Source organism: Cicer arietinum, chromosome 5 (genome assembly GCF_000331145.2).
Source record: "Cicer arietinum cultivar CDC Frontier isolate Library 1 chromosome 5, Cicar.CDCFrontier_v2.0, whole genome shotgun sequence".
Classification (NCBI taxonomy): Eukaryota; Viridiplantae; Streptophyta; class Magnoliopsida; order Fabales; family Fabaceae; genus Cicer; species Cicer arietinum.
Window position 1 is genome coordinate 38,825,393 of NC_021164.2, and position 16,652 is coordinate 38,842,044.

The 16,652-nt window shown below is 33.7% G+C and overlaps 1 protein-coding gene across 1 annotated transcript; it reads left to right on the forward strand.

Annotated features, from left to right (window-relative positions):
- Positions 1 to 13,221: 13,221 nt before the first annotated feature.
- On the forward strand, positions 13,222 to 14,361 carry LOC113786671 (uncharacterized). The gene has a single exon (XM_027334695.1). It carries the CDS (start codon positions 13,222 to 13,224, stop codon positions 14,359 to 14,361), a length of 1,140 nt encoding a protein of 379 aa, XP_027190496.1.
- The last annotated feature ends 2,291 nt before the right edge of the window (positions 14,362 to 16,652 follow it).

Consider the following 16,652-nt stretch of genomic DNA (forward strand, 5'->3'; position numbering starts at 1 on the left):
AACATAAAGGATTAACTTGATACAAAAAAATTAAAAGATCAATATGATAATTTCGTATAACTTAAAGAACCATAAGATGTATTTTGCCTTTTTTTTTTTTTTTTATATAAATTATCATGACTATTATTTTTTTTTATAAGCTTGCATCATGACTAGTTTGAAAACACAAGGTAGAAAAAGATTATTTATAACCTATTACATATACTAATTAATCATAAGTTGACATTGGTGCATGAGAAGTTTTTTATTGTCTTATATACTAATTAAGTAAATATATTTTGTTAAAAATAGCTGAAACAATATCAGATTAGTTCATATTTTTATTTCATAGATTTTTATTTACAAATATAATTACAGTATTGTTCATATTACACTAATTGATAAAAGATAATTTTATTTGTGCATCACACATGTACTAACTAGTTAATATTTAAAAATTTCGTGTATGTGTCTGTTGAAGAGTAGAAGTTAAACAATAGCAACCATCATCAATAAATATTTGCAAAAACATACTTTATTGAATTTTACTTACAAGTTTATACTTGTTCTAATAAGAATAGCCATTACATTTGAGAATCGGTGCAATATTATACACTCACTTGGGTTTCATAATCACACGTTATCTCAATTACTCTTAAAATCATAGACTTGTAATACTAACAGACTAGATTTTTGTTATCCCTTGTTAGTCGTTCACAGATGTTCTTGAATAAAAATAAAGTACTTTGAAAACTTTATATTGTCACACATAACATTAGTTGCATAATAGAAACACATTGATACAATTTTAAATGCATTGAATAAAAATAAAGTACTTTCACACATTGATAAAGTTTTAAATGCATGAAATACAATAATTATTTTATTGTAAATCAACTCATATTTATAACCGATTTATAGAAGTCTCGAACTCATGTTAGGTGTTCCAAACCTTCTGAATCACCCACCTATCATGTAAATCCACTCACACACTTGTGAATCAATTCACACTACTTCAAGATGAAATCTTAGATTTTCAAGAAATTTATGAATGAGTTAACAATCCTATATGTTGATTTAAACGACTTGTAGAATCTGGTGGTGGTGATTGGAACAATTTGTCCAACAATGGTTTATCCAATTTTTTTGGCCATGAGAGAACTACTAATGCCCTCAAGGTTGAAGTCCAGAAACTAAATGGGAAAAAGTTATCTTGAATGGTCCCAAACTGCAAGATTGACACTAAACATTAAAGGAAAATATGGTTTCCTCACAAGGGATGTGAAAATGTTTGTATTGGAACCAAGTCGGTCCCTCGAACAAGTTCTCTATGTGGTTTTAATGTTAACAAAGATATTTTATGAGAACAGTTTATTGTACTAATGGCTTCATTAAGTGTGAAGAAATTAAAGCAGGAAAATCATAGGCTTCACGCTATGAAGTTGCACTGACTATGATAATGCAACAAAGACAAATTTGCCCATACCACTAATTATACGTCACACAGGTTTGCATCTGCCTCTGACTATGGTTATTCAAACATCACATCATCTGATTCCAACAATCAATATAAGGTTTGTGAAGATCCAAGGATCACAACATGTTATTCAAGCCTCACATCATATGATTCCAACAATCATTTGATTTCAACCCCTTCTCGTGTTTGCACCTTCAATTGACATAAGAGCTTGATCTCAAGGTTGAGAACTTTACAACGTTTAAGAAAAAATCCAAGGATTCAACATGTATGGATTCAATGAAGAAGCTACTAGAGAAAACATCAACATACCACCTATTTTTTATGGTGAACGTTTTGAGTACTAGAAGGAAAGACTGGGGAGTTTCTTTATTTCAAAAGATTCCAAACTTTGGGACTTGGTGGAAGATGGTTATACTGCTCCAATAAAAGACGATGGTACTGAAATTCAAAGAAAGGAGATTGATGTCGATCAAAAGATGTACAAGATACATCATAAGTCTAGAACATTGATGATAAATGCAATGACTTTCAAGGAATTTGACAAGTGCACCAGCAAGGAGACAACAAATAGTATTTATGATAGTTTGATTCTAACTTATGAAGAAAGCAAACAATCAAAAAGCAAAGTCCAATCTCCTAGTCAAAAAGTATGATCTATTCAAGATGGTAGAAGATGAAGACATTGAAATAATGTTTTCTAGATTCCAGACTCTGGTCTCTGGATTAAAGGTACTTGAGAAAAGTTATACTATTGTTGATCATGTGAAAAAAATTCTTAGGAGTTTGCTAAGCAAGTGGAGACCCAAGACATTATCTATTCAAGAAGCTAAGGATCTCAATACTCTTAAATTGGAAGAAATGATTAGCTCCTTGAGATCACATGAACCTAAGCTTGCAGATGATGAGCCCAAGAAGAAGCAACCAACTTTTTCTCTAAAATCCAAGCAGTATAACATTATGAAGGCAACATCAGAAATAGAGGATAATGATTTAGATGATCAAAATCTGAACTTAGAGGATGAGGAACTGACTTTCATATCTAGAAAGATTCAAAAGGTGTGGCACAACAGAAAGAAGCAATTTCCTCAAAGATATTCTTGGTAATCTAGTAGAGGAATGAAGGTGATTTTTTTCAAGAAAAACATCATATGTTATGGAAGCATCATAGAAAAGATTCTAGACCAAAGAAGAAGGTTTTGATGACTACATGGGATGATTTTGCTATGATGGAGAGGAAGCTAATTTGGCTATGATGGCTCATACCGACTTTGCCTCTGGATTCAATACAAACACTGATTCATACTTTGGAAGTGAATCCGTTGATGAAGAAATTGAGGTTTTTCTTTTACTTAACCCGATCTGACTTGATTAATGTCATAAATGATTTCTTAAATAAAAATCACAAGTTGACTCTAAAACTGAAAGCACTTAGGAAAGTAAATGCAAATCTAACTAAAGAAATCAATGCTTTAAAAACTAAAAGTGCAGAGGTTAAATATGAAAATAAAACCTTGAAATATACTTTTGTTTCAAAACCTTTAAAAATGTCACATTTAATTATGATAAATAGGAAGAAACATTCCAAGACTTTCTAGCTAACAGTATGGAAAGAATCAAGTATGCTTGTATGATTTATGGAATAAGTAGAAATGGTAAAAGATGTCTAGGACTTGAAGAAACAATAATTGAACCTAAACTTATTCCATCTGATAGTTTGTGTATTTTTTTCTCTAAGAAAAGTCACTCTAAATCATCTTGTCCAATATTAAATACAAGGAAAAACAAGAAATTTTTCAAGACTAACAAGCCACGACTTGACCAAATTTGGGTAACTAAGAACAAAAATATCTATGTTGCAGATGTCCTCAGCAGCCAAGTTAAAACACCAATCATGGTACCTGGATAGTGGATGCTCGTAACATATGACGGGAGAAAAGTCTTGTTGGAACCAAACTCATTTTATACTTAAAGTTTTTATGAAAACAATAGTATTTTATGAGAACACTACATTTGACTTCAAAGAGTATGGAAGAAGATATGGTCAAGATTTGAACAAGACTTGAAGAATATTTGAAGAAAGTTTGAGGAATATTTGAAGAAGATTTGAAGAAGAATTGATGAATATTTGATCAAGATTTATCTACAACAAAATATGAATATAATCAATTTGAAGAATTTACAAACACACTATGAACAAAGTACAACTCAAAATTAAACAAAGACTAAATTGAAGCCCAAATTTTAACTATAAATAGATACTCAAGGCTGAAGAAGAAAATCATCGAAAAGAAGAAAAGAGTAGTCATAGAGTTCAAAGAGAGAAACACTTGCTCGAGTTAGAAATATTTTATGAGTGTTCTTTTCTTAGAGTGTAAGAGTTATTATTATCATCAACTTTGTAGAAGCAACTACTCAAGATCCAATCTTTTGTATCCAACCCGATAATGATTTAGTTATTTCTTCAATCTAGGGTTGTCAGGTTGTTAGGAGAAGACTTGGCTTGTAGAATCAAGGTGGTTAGTTCCTCAAAAGTATGGGGTTGTCAGACTACTTGAGAAGACTGGCTTGGTGGGTCAGGTGCTTGTAATTCAAGGTATTTGAATTAGTGGATTAAAGCCTTTTGAATAAGGGGGTTGGATGTAGACAAGTTAGTGGTGTACCAGGATAAATCTACGAGTCAAACTATTTATGCTATCATTGTTTGCTGCCTATTAATCCAATTGCTTCTACTCCAAGTAAGTCACCAAAACCAAACTAGTTTTTATTTATTTATTTATAAATTATCAAAAAGTTGTCAACTTTGGCAAACACAATTCAACCCCCTTTTCTCGTGTTTGCACCTTCAAGTCTATGTTCCAAGACCTAACATTGATCAAAGAAGGCACAATAACATTTGGAGTTAAGGAGAAAGGCCATAATCATGGGTTAAGGCAGAGTTGGCAATGACAACACTCCTTCTATTAAAGATGATTGTTTGTTAAAGGTCTTAAACATAATTTATTAAGTATTAATCAAATATGTGATAATAATTATGATATTATATTTAATCAAAAAACATGCAAGACAATTAGTCAAACAAATGAGTTTGTTTTCTTTACAGGTCATAGACAAAATAACATATATAAGATAAATTTGTTTAGTCTAGAGGACCAAGATGTTAAGTGTCTAATGTCAGTAAATGAAGAGAAATTAAGTTGACACAAAAGGTTAGGTCATGCAAACCTTAGATTAATCTAAAAAATGAATAAACTTCATCTAGTTAGAGGTCTACCTAAGCTTAGCTACGAAATTAAAATTATGTGTGAAGCTTGTCAAAAGGGTAAATAAGCAAAGAACTCATTTACCCCTTGAGCTCTTACATATAGGTCTCTTTGGGCTAGTGAAAACAACCTCACTAAATGGAAAAATTATGACTTTGTGATAGTAGATGATTACACTAGGTAATCCTCGGTAAAGTTCATAAGAAATAAAGATGAATGCCATAAAGTGTTTATCACATTTTACAAACAAGTAGTGAGTGAAAAGGTCTTAAGATTGTAACAATTAGAAGTGATCATGGAGAAGAATTTGAAAACAAGTTTTTTGAAAGTTTTTGTGATGAAAATGAGATCTCTCACAATTTCTCTTCTCCTAGAACACAACAACAATCTGATGGAGAACGCTTGACTTGTAGGGTCAAGGTGTTGTGTGCCTTCAACAATCTGAGATTGTCAGATTGTGTGAGGGTCAGGTGTTGTGTAATTCAGGTTGAATTAGTGGATTAAATCCTTCTAAGTGAGGGGATTGAATGTAGTTATCAAGTTGGTGGTGAACTGAGATAAATTACTTGTGTCACTTTACTCATATACTCAGTTTTGTTATTTCTTCTGCTCTAAGTCATCAAACCTGAATCAACTTTAATCAAATAATAAAAACGAATCCAACTTAAACAAACACAATTCAACTCACTTCTCATGTTTGCACCTTCACAAACATTTAAATCACCAAACCAGAATCAAAATTAGAATTAAGAAAATATTTTTAAAATTAGACAAACACAATTCAACCCCTCATTTTCATGTTTGCACACCTTCAGTCTGCCATATCACATCTGAATTATAGGTTTTGAAAGTATGGGTACTCTGTGGTTATTGTTTGGCTGGTTAGTATTATGGAGTCATCGATTAGAAAACCCTATATGTTTTTTCTTGCCTACTGTGAATATGGGAGGCTATCAAAGAAACATATTATGATATTTAGAATTCTTTCCAAATTTTCGATCTCAAATCACAATAGTGGCATGCCAAGCAAGGAAACACATATGTCACTACCCATTATAATGAGTTTATGACATTATAGTAAGAATTAGATATTTGTTATGAAAATCATTGGGATTTCAACGAAGGCAATATTTTGTTTCTTAAGAGACATGAGAATGATCGAGTATTCATGTTCCTTGCAAAACTTCTACCTCTTTGTGACTTGGTGATTTTTGGTATGTATTTTCATCTTTGCTATGTTATCGCTCAACCTCTGCCACAATTAGGGTTTTTGATTTTGTATTACTCTAAAAGCAACTCTATAATCATCTTGAATTGATGTTTTCTGGTTTACTCTAAAAATTCAATTTGATTCTAGGTGACACCAAATTATGACTGAGTTAGGAAGTATGAGTGACTAAAATTATGAACTTGGTTGCAATCTTGTGCATATTAGATTCTTAATTGGGTTTTCTTAAGCTTGCTGATGCATTTTTAAAATTTTGAGTTCCTGATTCTAGAATTTTGTTGATCTGCTCATAGATATATATATTTGTTTTCTGTTTCCAACTATTCTGATTTTGAATCCAGATATAGCTCTTGTAATTTTGAATCCAGCTTCAGCTCTTCTGATTCTGAATCCTCTGATTAGCATCAAGTGAGTAAAACACATTTCATAACATTGTGAGAATAATGAACACTTCCTAATTGTTAATTAGTTGGTTTATATTGTTTGCGGGAACACTGAGAATGCCTTGATCTAATTTTTGTCATTGTTTTTGGGCTGCAAAGTCTCTAGTTCTTTTTTCATTGTCTTCATACTACCCTAATTGTTGGTTCATATGAAGCACTTGAGATATGCTATTTCCCGTTTCTAGCTGTTGATACTATGCCATTTCCTATTTCTAGTTGAACCTATTATTCTATTTCCCTTTCTTAATCTATGAGATTTTATGCATTCTAAAATATAGCTCAGATTCTCACAGTATGACAACTTTTTTTTTTTTTTTTTTTTTTTTTAATTTTCTGACATAAAAATGGACTTATTATGAACTTATTATCAAAGTTCAAAGTATGCAATTCTCTAATTTTAGCTTATGAACTTATTATTTATATTACATATATATCAATTCATTACTATCAATTGAATGTGTTAAAACTTAAAGATGATCACTTGTAATTTTCTCTTGAAGGATTCTAAACAATTTTAATCATTTGCAAAAAATATTTATTTGCTATACTATATGGTGTTCACAATTCCTTCCTTTTGTCTTTTCTGTTATCAAATAGGATTTTACAAAAAGATTAGAATTAACTACTAATCTTTAAAGTGCTTTGCTTGGAACAAGATCACAAAGGTATATTATATATCCTCCTTGATATTATGAGCTCATTAAAGTTGGACAACTTTTGCTATGATTTTTTTCATACCTCACAATATTTGTTGTTTGTTTTAAAAACAAATCAAATTGAAAGGGTTATGTTCAAAACAATTGTAAAAATTTTATAAACAATAAAAGAATTTTCGGAGGAGATGATGATAAATTATCTATCATAAAATCTTTAATAAAAAATTGGATAACATAAGGGCCGCTTTCAGCGCATCTAGATTTTGATCTTCTACAGAGGATTGAACTTATATAGAGAGGCTAAGTGATGATCTACCTAAGGATATGCTGTGAAAGGAATATGTTGCAGGAAGTATTACGTAGGATTTAACTTGTGAGACCTTGTTGTATTGTGGTTAGTAATCAATAGGTCTTATTTGTAATTTTAGTTTTTAGTGGAGAGTGAGTATATTGCTGTGTATATGTATAGCTGAAATGGTTTGAAGAAATTTTAATTGATTTTCGATTCCATGAACAAGTGATAGTGTGATGTACGGGTGGGTTATGCATTGTTCGAAGTGGACGACTAAATACTGAAATTGATTGTTGCAAATATTTTTATTTTATTTTTGAAGGATGGTTGTTAGATTTGAGTGGAGATGTAAATTAAAAATAGGAGTAAATTTCATTTAGAAATTATAGGAGTGAGGGCTTACTTTTGGTGTTATTAAATTGTATTAACATGATGGCATTGCTAGAATTGGTTGACATACATAAAAAGAATTGAAATTTCATTATTTTTGTTGCTGGTGTTAGGAAACATATAGTTGGACACTATGATACTTGGACCATTGAGAGGGAATAAATAAATAGAACAGATACTGGATATTATGGTGAGGATTAGAACCGGTGTTGTTTAGTATGGAATAAAATTATTGTTTTAAATTAATTATAAGGTGATGTATGTATGTATGTGTTAAATGGAGGAGGAAAATAAAAGTCCGAATATGATTAAACTCAATTCTTCTAATTACACATTTTAGAAGACTCTCATAGAAGACATGCTATATAGTAATGATTTGTATGATCCTATTGAGGGTAACACTGCTAAACTCGCAGATAAATCTGACGTTGACTAGAAGAAGATGAATAGAAAGGCAGTGGTTGGATTTGAGTGTAAATCCACATGTTGAAACTGAAATAGATGCTAACCAAATGTGGGAAAAATAAAAAGAGTTGTATGAACGAAAGAATGTGCAAAATAAAGCATTCTTGATTCGAAAGCTGGTTAGTATGAAATACAAAGATGGGGATTCAATGACAGAGCAAATGAGTATTTTTCAGAATACAGTGAATTAGTTGACAACCGCATAATTTAAATTAGATGATGAGTTGCAAGCGTTGTTATTGTTGAGTTCCTTGCTTGATAATTGAGAAGTCCTTGTTGTGACATTGACCAATTCTGCTCCAAGTGGAAAGTTGAAAATGTCAACAGTTAAAGAGAGCATGTTGAATGAAGAAGCTCGAAGAAAGGAACGTGGTTTGATTGGTTCTTCCTCAAAGTCAGAAGCACTAGTTACAAAGTCACGGGGGAGAAGTCAATCTAGAAACTTCCATAGACGCGACAACTCTGAAAGTCTTAGCAAGTCAAGAAGCAATTCAAGGACTAGAAAAGAAGTGATATGTTATCATTGTGGCAAAGCGGGTCACATAAAAAGAAATTGCAAGTTCCTTAAGAGAGATCAATTAAGGGAAAGATATGACGACAAAGAGAAGAAAAATGATAAAGATACAATAGCAGTTGCATCTGTTAGTAATGTCTGTATTGTTTGTGATGATAATTCCATAAACCTTGCATGTCAGAATTCAACTTGGATTATTGACTCGGGTGCCTCATATCATGTTATTCCTAGGCGTGATTTCTTCTCATCTTACAATGCTGGTGATTTTGGCATGGTAAAAATGGGAGATGGAGGAGTATGTAAAATTATCGGTATAGGAGATGTTTGGGTTGAAACTTGGATTGACAGCAAGCTTCAATTGAATAATGTTAGACATGTTCATGATATTCGTCTCAATTTGATTTTGGTGAAAGTCTTGGATATTGATGGTTATCACACTTACTTTGGTGGTGGTGGTATATGTAAAATCACCAAAGAGTCCCTAGTGGTTGCAAAGGAGCAAAGTTCCACTTCTCTTTATAGGATGCCTACGAAGCTATGCAAGGAAGAAGTGAACGCAATTGAAGATACATCTTCTGATTTATGGCATATGCGCCTCAATCACTTGAGTGAGAAATGACTCAATATACTTGCGAAGAAAATTTTTCTTCCTGTGAAAGGTACGTCTCTAAAAACTTGAACTCATTTTTTTGTTGGAAAACAACATCGAGTTTCTTTTCATAATACTGGTCCTCATAGGAGGCAAAATATTCTTGATTTAGTTCATACTGATGTTTGTATGATGGATAGTAAATCTCTTGGTGGTGCATCATATTTTGTTACTTTTATTGACGACCACTCTAGAAAAGTGTGGGCCTTTCCTTTGAAATCTAAAGATTCGGTACTTTGATTCTTCAAGCACTTTCATGCAAGTGTTTAAAGAGAAAAGGAAAGGAAATTGAAATGTGTTCAAACAGATAACGATGGTGAATACAAAGGTCTATTTGAAGAGTATTGTAGAGAACATGGAATCAAGTTTGAGAAAACAGTTTCAAAGACACCTCAACATAATGGTGTTGCAGAGAGAATGAATCGTACGATTAATGACAAAATCAGATGTATGCTCTCTCATACAAAATTATCAAAATCCTTTTGGGGAGAAGCAATGAAAACTGCAGTGGATTTGTTCAATCTTTCTACTTCTATTCCACTTGATGGTGATGTTCCAAATAGAGTGTGGATGGGGAAAAATGTCTCTTACCGTTATTTGAGAGTTTTTGGTTGCAAGTGTTTCGTTCATGTTCCAAGAGATGAGAGGTCCAAACTTGATAGTAAATCTAAAGTGTGTATTCGTCGGTTATGCTGATGAAGAATTTGGTTATAGATTGTGGGATCCGATTGACAAGAAAATTATTAGAACCCAAGATGTGATTTTTCTTGAAGACCAGACTATTGAAGATTTTGATAAAGCTGAAAAACAGAAACCAAATTCTAGAAGTTACATTGATGTTGAGCCTAAGCCCCTTGCAAAAAATTTTATTGATGGGGGAGATATACAGGTAGATGATGATAATGTAATTGATGACCATGTACCTCACCATGATTAGCAGGTTTTAGTTGAGACACCAGTCGAGTTTGAGTTGAGAAGATCTACTAGAGAATGTCAACATTTTTAAAGATATCATCCACATGAGTACGTGATGATCATTGATAGTGGAGAGCTAGAGTACTATCAAGAAGCTATTACAAATGTTGATAAAGAAAAGTGGTTGAAAGCCATGCAAGAAGAGATGAATTCCTTGCATGAGAATCACACATTTGATTTGGTAAAGTTGCCTAATGGTAGAAAAGCACTCAAGAAAAAAATGGGTATACAAGATAAAGGCAGAAGAGAATAGTTCTCAACCAAGATACAAAGCAAGATTGGTTGTGAAAGGTTTTAATTAGAGAAAAGATATATTGACTTTGATGAATTGTTTTCACTTGTGGAGAAGATGTCCTTTATCCGAGTTGTGCTTGGGTTAGCAGCTAGTTTGAACCTAGAAGTTGAACAACTTGATGTTAAAACTGCATTCCTTCATGGTGATTTGGAGGAAGAGATCTATATGGAGCAACCAAAGGGTTTCAAAGTCAAAGGTAAAGAGCAATTTGTGTGCAAATTAAAGAAAAGCTTGTATGGGCTCAAACAAGCACATCAACAATGGTACAAGAAATTCGATTCTTTCATGGAGAAACATGGATACGGTAAAACTACTTCTGACCATTGTGTGTTTGTCAAGAAATGCTCTGATGGTGATTATATTATTCTCTTGTTATATGTGGATGACATGTTGATTGTTGGTCATGACACTAAGAAGATTCAATCTTTAAAGAAAGATTTGAACAAGTCTTTTGCAATGAAACACTTGGGTCCTGCAAAGCAAATTCTGGGCATGAGAATTATTCGTGACAAAAAGAATAATAAATTGTGGTTGTCTCAACACAATTACATTGAGAAAGTTTTAGAGAGATTCAACATGAGTAATTGCAAACCTGTTAGTACTCTACTTGCTACTCATTTTAAATTGAATTATGATCAATGTCCTACAAGTGAGAAAGACAAAGAAGAGATGAAGAAGGTTCCTTATGCATCCGCAGTTGGTAGTTTGATGTATGCTATGGTATGCACAAGGCCAGGTATTGCTCATGCAGTTGGAGTTGTTAGTCGGTTTTTCTGTAATTTTGGTAAAGATCTTTAACAAACAGTGAAGTGGATTCTCAGATACCTCAGAGGCACTTCCAAAGTGTGTTTATGCTATGGAGGTGGTGAACCTGTGTTGGATGGCTACACATATGTAGATATGGCAGGTGATCTTGATTTTAGAAAATCTACTTCTGGTTATATGATGATGTTTGCAGGTGGAGCTGTGTCTTGAAAATCAAGGTTACAAAAGTGTGTTGCTTTATCCACTACTAAAGTTGAGTACATTGCAGCAACATAAGCTTCCAAAGAACTCTTGTGGATGAAGAAATTCCTACATGAGTTAGGCCTCAAGCAAGATAAGTTTATGTTATTTTGTGACAATCAGAGTGTGATCCATCTCAACAAGAATCCGACTTTACATGCAAAGTCGAAGCATATTGAAGTGTGGTATCATTGGATACGAAATACATTGGAAATGAAGTCATTTTTAATTGAGAAGATTCATACTGATGAGAATGGTTCAAATATGATGACAAAGACCTTACCTATGTCGAAGATGATATGTTGTAGAAAGAAAGTCAGCATGGTTGAGCAATACCTTCCAACTTGAGTCGTGATGGGGAGATTTGTTGGGTGGACTCATTCCCCAAGTGGAACCCACCAATTTTATTATTATTATTATTATTATTATTATTATTATTATTATTATTATTATTATTATTATTATTATTATTATTATTATTATTATTATTATTATTATTATTATTATATGGGCTAAGCCCATGTGAAGGAAGTAAAATGGATTTAGAAATCCCTAAGAAGGATGAATGAGAACGACAACTAGAGAAGGAAAAGAAAAGGTTTGGTTCCGGTGGTGGTAACTGGTGTGTAGCAACTTGTTTCGTTTGATCTACAAATTTAGTATGTTATTTCTACCACTGAGTTTGTTATTTTAATATACAATTTGAGTAGTATTACCTTCTCCGAGAGTTACTTTGGCATACCCACTTTAGTGGAAGGTTGTTATAAGGTTGCTATTGTTGATTGATGTTACATAATTGTTATTAGGAAGACTCTGGTGTACCCATTAATTGTTATAGTAAAAGTTTTTACTGGACTATGTCTCGTGGTTTTTATTCTCTCAATTTTAGGGAAGTTTTCCACATTAAAAATTGTGTTTGTCTCATATTTAATTTTCTACCAATTATTTTTGCTCTGTGGAATTTTATTTTCTGTTTGGACATTTATCGGCACAGGTGAGAGAAAAATATTCCGCATTATTGAGATAGTTATCTCCAATTATCTCTGGTTTTTCCCAACAGGACATTCCCACGACTTTCATGATTCTACAAATGCCTTGTGTTGTTTGTTTTGGTGTTCTATTAGCTCTAGTTGTTATACCACTTAAAGTTGTGTGGATCTATCTCACCTTTGTTTTCTAAGTGTTCCTTTCATATGAATTATATGCAGGTTGTTCTCAAGATGAGATTGAGGAGTAGTACTGTTAAATGTAATTCAAATTGATTTGTAATTAGTTAGTTAGAATATAGTTATAATATGGTTAGAAGTTGGTTAAGTTTGTTGTAACTGAATCAACTATAAACTATTTCTATAAAATCCTTCAAAACCAAGAACAATCTTGAAATGCTTAACCAGAGCATTCTCCAGACTGTCCAGATTGATAATAAATCTTCGTTTTTCTTCTCTTTTCTTCTCAATTTCAATTCCTCTCAAATATACAACATGTTCTAACAATTGTCATCAAGAGCTTGGATTCTAAACCTTAGGAAACACAAGAGCAAGTGTGAGGGGGAATCAAAATTGGGAAACACAAGAGTGAGTGAAAGAAGACATGAATGGAGGAGGATTTCCATCGAATTTGCCAATTCTGGATGGGAAGAATTGGGAGAGGTGGTCTGCATCAATGAAATTGTTGCTGGGAGCTCAAGAAGCATTTGAGATTGTTCAAGATAGCTATGAAAAACTTGGTGCGAATCCAACAGAAAGACAACAAACAACTTTCAAAGATTGCAAGGCATTGTTCTACATCCAACAAAGTATGAATTCAAACAATTTTGAAATGATCTCAAAGGTATCAACATCAAAAGAGGCATGGGATATCTTGGTGAAGTATTACATGGGTGATGAAAAAACCAAGAAAATCAAGCTTCAAATGCTAAGAAGAAAGTATGAATTACTGCAAATGGAGGACAATGAGAATGTGAATGACTATTTCAATCGAGTGCAGACAATCACTAATCAGATGAAAACCAATGGAGAAGTGATGACTGAGGTTGTGATCATTGGAAATATTTTGAGGACACTAACACAAAGATACGATCACATAGTGGTGGCTATTGAAGAAACAAATAACCTTAATACAATGAAGTTGGAAGATCTGCAAAGCTCCATAGAAGCTCATGAATTAAGGGTAAAAGAAAGAGATGAGGCACACACACAAACACGGGCACTGCAAGCTCATATCAGCAAGAAGTCCAATCAAGATGGAGTAAAAAACAAGAAGTGTAAGGGCAAGTCAAGATGGCACCAGAAACATGATCAAGATAAGGAAGGTGGAGGTTCAAGAAGTCAACAAAATAGTGATAATAAAAGCAAGAAACCATCTGGCAAGAAGTTTAACAAAAGGAGGGTTCAATGTTATAATTGTCAAAAATATGGGCATTTTGCAGATGAATGCAGATCCAATAAAGTACAAAGAGATGATGGTGAAGCTCAATTGGCCCAGGTAGACAGTTCTGACTTAGATGAAGTGTTACTGATGGCTTCTACAAGCATGGAGGATGACTGTCCAGGATTGCACTACCTTGACACAGGGTGCTGGAATCACCTGACTGGCCATAAAGATTGGTTTGTAAGTATTGATGAGAAGGTGAAAAGGAAAATCAGATTTGCAGACAACAGTACAGTAACAGCTGAAGGAGTTGACACGATATTGATTCAAAGAAAGGATGACAAACAATTTCATATGTGATGTGTTGTATGTGCCAAATAGGAAGAACAATATGTTAAGCCTTGGAAAATCACTTGAGAAGGGATACTCTATGAGTATGGAGAATGGACAAATGAAGATGTTTGATAGTGCAAAGAGGCTTATCTTGAAGGCACCATTGTCCAAGAACAGAACCTTCAAGATTGAAATCCAGATCAATGAAAATCAGTGTCTAGCTGAAGAAATCAGGAGGGAAGACTGGCTATGGCACCAGAGGTTTGGACATCTGAATTTTAGAAGTCTTCAAATGTTGCAGAGTAGTGATATGGTGATAAGAATTCCATAAATTCAAGTTCCAAAGGAGATATGTGAAGAATTTTGTCAAGCCAAGCAGCATAGGAACTCATTTAAATCAGAATTACCAACTAGGTCCTCAAGAACGATGGAGGTAATTTTTTCGGATGTTTGTGGTCCATTTGAAGAAATTTCAGTATGAGGTAATTGCTATTTTGTATCATTCATTGATGATTTTACAAAGAAAATGTGGATATATCTAATCAAAAGAAAGAATGGCTGAAAAAATTCAAGAGAATGGCTGAGATACTTAAAAAATTCAAGAGAATGGCTGAAAAACAAAGTGGTTCTAGTATGAAAATCATCAGAACGAATGGAGGAGGAGAATATAATTCTCATAAATTCCATGATTTTTGTGAAAAAGAAGGGATATTGCATGAAGTGATTGCACCATACACTCCCCAACTTAATGGCACTACTGAAAGGAGAAACGAAACTATAGTGAACATGGCCAGGAGCATGTTGAAGGGGAAGAACATGCCTCGAAGATTCTGGAGGGGAAGCAGTATCAACTGCAGTATACATTTTGAATAGGTGTCCAACCAAGAGACTGGGCACAAGGACACCTGAAGAAGCTTGGACTGGAAGAAAGCCAGTTGTGAATCACTTTAGAGTGTTTGGCTCATTGTGCTTTAGGCATGTACCAGCTCAAAACAGGAGGAAGGTTGATGACATGGCTTAACAAACGGTGTTGTTGGGTTATGATTCCACTAGGGCTTACAAGTTGTATGATCCAAACAAGAACAAAGTGGTGATAAGCAGAGACATACTAATGGATGAATCAAGATTGCCCCAGTAGCTAGAATTGAAACAATAAGGATGGTAGTATCAATGGCTAGCTACAAAGGTTGGTCTATGCATTAGTTGGATGTTAAATTAGCCTTCCTCAATAGATCATTAGATGAATATGTGTATGTAAAGCAGCCCCCTTGATATGTGAAAACAGGCAAAGAAGATCATGTGTACAAATTTAAGAAAGCCTTATATGGCCTAAAGGAAGCTCCTAGGGCTTGGAACAAGAGGATTGACAAATTCCTCATAGAGCAGCAATTTGAAAAGTGTGTGAATGAGCATGGAGTTTATGTCAAGAAGGCAGCAGCCGCACCTGCACTACTGATATGCCTTTATGTTGATGATTTACTGCTAACTGGCAGTGATGAAGTGAAAATCAGTGAGTTCAAATTCAGAATGGAAAAGGAATTTGAGATGACTGATTAAGGCATGCTGGCATATTTTCTTGGTATTGAATTTGAAACCAGGAAAAATGGAATTTTTATGCATCAAAGAAAGTATGCAAGTGATGTATTAAAAAGGTTTAAAATGCAAGATTGCATTGGAAGCAGCACCCCGTCAGAATTAAGGCTGGTGCTGTCCAAAGAGGGCAATGATGAGTTGATTGATCCTACAACCTTCAAGCAAATTGTAGGATCCTTGAGATACTTGTGCAACACTAGGCCATATATCTCATATAGTGTTGGGCTGATTAGTAGGTACATGGAGAAGCCTAGGACATCACACTACATTGCAGCAAAAAGGATCTTGAGATACATAAAGGGGACCGTTGAACTTGGTCTGTTGTATTCCACAAAACTGAATGAAGAGGAAGTTGAACTTATTGGCTCCACTGATGCTGATTGGTGTGGAGATACAGGTTATAGAAAGAGTACCACGGGCTATGTATTTACCATCAATAACTCACCAATCTCATGGTGTTCAAATAAGCAAAGCATAATAGCATTGTCCACACGTGAAGCTGAATATGTGGCTGCATCTATGGGAGCATGTCAAGCTATGTGGCTGACAAAGTTAATGGCAGCAGTGGGACTAAGAAGCAATGATGCAGTGAATATGAAGATAGATAATAAATTAGCTATAGACCTAGCAAGACATCCAAGTGTTCATGGAAGAAGCAAACACATAGAAATGAGATTCCATTTCCTAAGGGATCAAGTAATGAAGGGTAAGATAAAGCTGGAACA

Coding starts and splice junctions, on each gene's coding strand:
- LOC113786671 (XM_027334695.1), top strand. CDS start 13,222: ATGAATGGAGGAGGATTTCCATCGAATTTGCCAATTCTGGATGGGAAG.